Source organism: Bidens hawaiensis, unplaced genomic scaffold (genome assembly GCF_021521415.1).
Source record: "Bidens hawaiensis isolate Kalapana, Puna unplaced genomic scaffold, B.hawaiensis_p1.1 tig00037575_1, whole genome shotgun sequence".
In the NCBI taxonomy this organism is placed as follows: Eukaryota; Viridiplantae; Streptophyta; class Magnoliopsida; order Asterales; family Asteraceae; genus Bidens; species Bidens hawaiensis.
In genome coordinates, this window is record NW_027496554.1 from 51,774 (window position 1) to 57,746 (window position 5,973).

Genomic DNA, 5,973 nt, shown 5'->3' on the forward strand with positions numbered 1-5,973 from the left:
CGTATAACTCTAGTAATCAAGCATACCCTTAGATGTTTGATTGATGAATAATGATCACAAAATCGATTTACCTTGACTTGACTTGCTTTAAATTTGTTTAGTTTCTTCGTGAACCCGATATTTTTGTCATGTTAACTTCAATTGCTTTCCAACTTGTCATGCAACTTAAGATGTATGGACTTTTTTGAGTTTACTTGACTTATGTGTGGTTCTCAATTTTAATATATAGCATTATTATAGACAGTGAAATTTTTGGATCAAACAATAATTGAGCATTCGAGTTTGACAGTATTTGCATGATGCCCACCCATTTTTTCACGGAATGATCCAATTTGTATCAACACATTGATTTTCTAACGTGTCGTGAAAGTGGAGTTGGCGAGTTTGTTTTATCTGTTTACTTGAGTTTTCATAGTTTAAATATAATCGTTACGGACAAATAAAAGCTGCTGTTGAAAGAGAAAGAGAAAAATTTGGGTTTGAACTTAAACATGTGGTCATCTCGTAAGCCTACAATCCATAGAATATAGAATAAATAGATTAAATAATATTTTAACTTTAATATTGATGACAAATATAAATCATTAATAATACATTAATAGACCTATATAATTTAACATATACTGACATAGAGTTTAAATATTGGGTTTTGACAGGGTACAATTTTGACTATTTGTGGTTAGTGCTAGGCAAGTTTTCTCTTGTAATGATTAGACCATGTTTAATCAGAACCCTTCCTTTGGGGCGCTCTGCGACTCGTGTCGGCGTCAGCAAGGGGGTTTGACAAAAAATGGTGTAATGGTATATCCATTCATTGCAACCATTACCCAATAATTAAGTCTTACAATTTAAGTTATATATAAACAGCATAAACATTTTGTTGGTTGCCCTCCAAATAACACCCCGGGGTAGTGTTTGCACACGGCCAGTTCAATGTTTTTGAAAACTTAAAGCTAACTAAAATAAAATATTTAGGCCTTTTTAACAAATTATTTGTTAAAGCATCACATTTTAGTTTTTATTTTGTCTTTTTGAATGATCATATTCCTACTTTCGAATTCGAATTGATATTGTATGAATGATTATTTCTAAATCAATTATCAATCAACAAATCAAGAACATAATACAAGTAATCACTTTATTACCTAAAGCCTAAAATATAACTCAGTTCACAAATGGACTAACTTAAGCGATAAAAGATTGAAGCAAAGTACCAACCTATGTTGTTTTAACCGGGCTCACACTAGCTTCAGAATTTGAATTTGGCTTGGGCGTTCCCCGGGAAACCATATAGCCGGTTGTCATAAGAGCCGAACTCTCTGGCGTAACACACATTGGGACAAAAACCCGGGTGGGCTCGGGATCCGAAATGACAACCTTGCCTGGTATGCCTCCCAACTTCACAATACTTCTTTTAAATTAAAACTATTTTGTTATTGTGAATCTACAAGTAGTGCTTATATATGTAACAAATACATATCAGATGAAACACCACAAGTTGACTAATTTCATGTTATAGAACTTTTAATGACCAAAAGGATAATAACAAAGAGCTTTTATATTAATTAACAAGCATAAATTATTTTACTTATTAGGCTAGTTATCTACAGTTACTTTACAGGGATGTATTGTAAAGTTGTGTTGCATGGGAACATGGTGTCTTTTATATAGACAAGTTCTATTAAATAAAAGATTAATCGTTTGGTTGATTTATTCCTCTTTAATATATACAAGTTTCTGCATCAGAAGAAAAGCAAACTGCATATTTTCTGAATTACAACAGTTTTAACTTTTAAAACGAATGTAACCACATAAAATTTGGGCCAGTGATATTGACTTGTTCATTGACTGTTTCAACGATAGAGTCTATATATTGCTAGCTCTTTACTTGCTTTTTCAGAACTTGAGTTCAGTGATCAATTAAGAATACAAGTTACCATTATTGTTCTCATCAATATGAGTGCTGGTTTTTTATTTTCCATTCTTCTTTTTATGGCCTTGTTTCATTTCTGTTTGTCTAATACAAATTCAAATGCTATGCTATGCATGGATGATGAAAGACAAGCACTTCTCCAGTTCAAGCATGGACTCATAGATGATGCTGGTCGACTTGCATCTTGGGTCACAGAGGAGAATAGTGATTGCTGCAAATGGGCTGGAATTGCTTGTGATAACGTAACAGGTCATGTTCACAAGATTCATCTTCCAGGTAAAGATTGTTATTTTGCTGATGATTACACTTCAGAGAAAGCATATGAAGAATGCAGGAAGCAAAGACTAAGAGGAGATTTAAGCCCATCTCTGCTAAATCTGAAGCAACTAAAGCATTTAGACTTGAGCCTCAATGATTTTGGTGAAAAGCAAATTCCCAGGTTTGTGGGTTCTCTTAGAAACCTGAGATATCTTAACCTCTCACTTTCTGGATTTGGTGGAACAGTCCCTCCTCAGCTGGGGAATCTGTCGGAATTGCGCACCCTCGGTCTTGGAAGCTTTTATGAAAGTGATGAATCAACTAGCATGCAATGGTTATCTGGTCTTCGTTTCTTGAATCATCTGGATATGAGTGGCCTAAACCTTAGCAAAGCAATTGATTGGTTTCAGGTTATCAACACCCTTCCTTCTTTGGTTGAACTTCATTTGTCTAATTGTCAACTCATGCATATACACCCACATGTTGCTAGTCTTAATCTTACATCCCTTTCCGTGCTTGACCTTTCTATTAACTATTTCAGTAACAGTTTAGTGCTACAATGGATTTTCAGTTTGACTAGTCTAGTTTCATTAGATTTAACTGGGTGTGATTTTCACGGACCTATTCCTAGTAGTAGTGAGGGCTTCCATAACATGACTTCTCTCAGGTTGCTTCATGTGCCTGGGAGCAGTTTCATGAATTCTTCGTTTGTATTAAAAGGGCTGTCTGGTAGTAATCTCGTATCATTAGATATTAGTTTCTGTGGTGTCTCCAGTTTGGCTCTTGATTCCCTTCACAACCTCACAACTCTTCATAGCCTTGACCTATCATTTAATCAACTTACAAGGGCAATACCTAAATCATTGGGTAACCTTTGTAATTTGAGAGAGATTGATTTGTCAGCTAACAATTTTGGTAATATTAGTTTAACATTCCTTCTAGAAAGTTTTTTCGAGTGCAAATCACCTATCGTGGAGTCAATATTCATTGATGACTCAGGAGTTTCTGGTCAAATTCCATTATCAGTTGGAGGATTATCTTCGTTGGAGAAATTAAGTGTTTCGAATAACCGGCTGAATGGCACCCTTCCAGATAGTCTCGGTCTACTTTCAAATTTGGTACATTTAGATATTTCCAATAATTTGTTGATGGGTGTTGTGACAGATGCTCCCTTCTCCAATCTAAACAATTTGAAAGTCCTAAACGGAAGAGGCAATAACTTGATCCTCAGACCGCACCTAGAAAATTGGAATCCCCATTTCCGACTGGAAATATTGTTTTTAAATTCTTGGGATATAGGGCCTCAATTTCCATTGTGGCTATTACAACAGAGCGATTTAATAGACTTAGAGATAAGTAACACCAGTATATCATCAACCATGCCTCTTTCATTTTGGGGATCATTCCCCAATCTAGAATATCTAGATATGTCACAAAATCATATTCAAGGAAGGTTGCTTGGCATCCCTAGTACACTGTTTATACTCGACTTGAGTCATAACAAGTTTATTGGACAGTTACCAGAACTCTCAAATAGTTCATTGATATATATCTTGGATTTATCATATAATTCATTTGAGGGAATGTTACATAAATTGATATGCTCTGATGGTAGAAAGCAGCTCGGACTCGGAGCTCTTAATCTTGCAAATAATCATCTATCAGGTGGCATTCCTAATCAGTGCTGGGAGAGGTACGAGTGGTTGGAATTCTTAAGCTTGGAGAACAACAATCTATCAGGTGGGATTCCAAGAACTATGGGATCTTTATATTCATTAATTTCATTGAACATGTGTAACAACAAGCTTTCTGGAAGATTGCCATCTTCATTGAAGAACTTGACAGAATTATGGATCCTTCAACTTGCTGGAAACAAATTTGTTGGCAGAATTCCAACATGGCTGGGAACAAAAATCACGTTTTTGAGCATTCTCAATCTCAGATCAAACAATTTTCGCAGATTTATACCTCGTGAGCTTTGTTATCTTACACGTATTCATATATTGGACCTTGCTCATAATAACCTATCTGGAAATATACCAAGATGCTTCAAAAATTTCACTATCCTTGCTGGAAAAGGATATATTTCAGATGATAGAAATTTTTTCATCTCAGTTGGTCGTATATATGTATCTGGTAGTGCTTCATTAGTAATGAAAGGAAGAGAAGACACATATAGCACTATCCTCAGGCTTGTGCTAATTGTGGACCTTTCAAGTAACAACTTAACTGGGCACATCCCAAGTGAGCTAATGGCACTTCATTCATTACTGTCTTTGAACTTATCAAGAAATCAACTGACTGGGAGCATCCCGAAGAACATTGGAGATATGAAATCACTTGAATCATTTGATGTGTCTCTTAATCAGCTTTCTGGTGAACTTCCCGTAAGTTTATCAAGCTTGAATTTTTTGAGCAGCTTCAATGTGTCCTACAACAATTTTACTGGAAGAGTTCCAACAAGCACACAACTGCAGAGTTTCAACGAGTCCAGCTTCTGTGGCAACAAACTGTGTGGAGATCCGCTGCCTGAAAGTTGTGCAGTTGCAGTACCAGATGCCCACCATGAAGATGAAGATGAAGATGAAGAGGAAAAAGGCGGAGCACACGTAGCAGATTTGGGACTAATTACCAGCACAGTTTTTGGGCTCATTGCTGGTTTTTTGGTGGTTGTAGTTCCTTTGATTGTTAGCACCAGGTGGAGAATTGAATATTTTGGTTTCTTGAGAGAATTGAAGTATATGATATGTGATGCCATTCATAAGTAGTTAAGTACTAGTGTAACATCTTTCATAAGTGATTTATAATAAAGTTACAGACTTAAATCTTTCATAAGTGAATTTTATGTTCAGTTTTTGTTTGTTTCATATTTTTTTCCCCTAAGTTTATATTGATGTGCAGCGATTTTTTATAGTAAGCAGTTCTAAATTGCCAGTCTTCAAATATTTCACAATAGAATTACTTACATTTTTCATGTACAGTAATGATATTTTAAATTATTGTTATACAAAAACTAAACCTATTTTAAATTGTTTGATATTATGTTCTGGAATTGTTAACTTGATGTTCTCCAAAATGTGTGCTGACGTTATACAAATTAAAGAAAAAAAAAAGATGTTTTTCTTTTATAAAATGAATATTTTGCTATAGAAAAGATGTCGAAAATGTAAGTCGGCCATTTGAGTAATCAATTAGTCACTCATCATGTAAGGCCCCGTTACCGGTAACCCTACTTTCGTGTTGGATTTACTCATAAACACAGTTCTAAATATCAGAGTTAATTAAAACATTTATGCGGAATATAAAACTTTCATTAAACATTACATAATTCATAACTTGTCTCAAAACATCCTTTGTCTTTCACATTAAAGCATTAAAATTAGAACATCATAAGTCTTCAGATGCCAGACTCTTGTTCAGTGCCATGTGTCCTCAAGCGAGCTGCCTCATCCTACTCACCTGCGTGCATACTAAAAGTCAGCTACGCTGAGTGAGTTCTAGATAATCACATAATCATATCATTCACATAACATTATATTCTTTCATTCATACTTTCTTACTTTCATACTTTCATACTTTCTTACTTTCTTTTGTATTAACTTACCTTCATATCTTACGTTATAAAGAGCATTACGCCTACATTCCTCGAGTATTATTAGGGCTCGGTACCCTTTTTCCTCGAGTATTATTAGGGCTCGGTACCCTCTTTCCTCGAGTATTATTAGGGCTCGGTACCCTCCTTCCTCGAGTATTATTAGGGCTCGGTACCCTCTTTCCTCGAA

The 5,973-nt window shown here is 35.2% G+C and overlaps 1 protein-coding gene across 1 annotated transcript; it reads left to right on the forward strand.

Annotated features, from left to right (window-relative positions):
- Positions 1–2,046: 2,046 nt before the first annotated feature.
- LOC143589465 (receptor-like protein EIX2) lies at positions 2,047–4,959 on the forward strand. The gene has a single exon (XM_077070219.1). It carries the CDS (start codon positions 2,047–2,049, stop codon positions 4,957–4,959), a length of 2,913 nt encoding a protein of 970 aa, XP_076926334.1.
- The last annotated feature ends 1,014 nt before the right edge of the window (positions 4,960–5,973 follow it).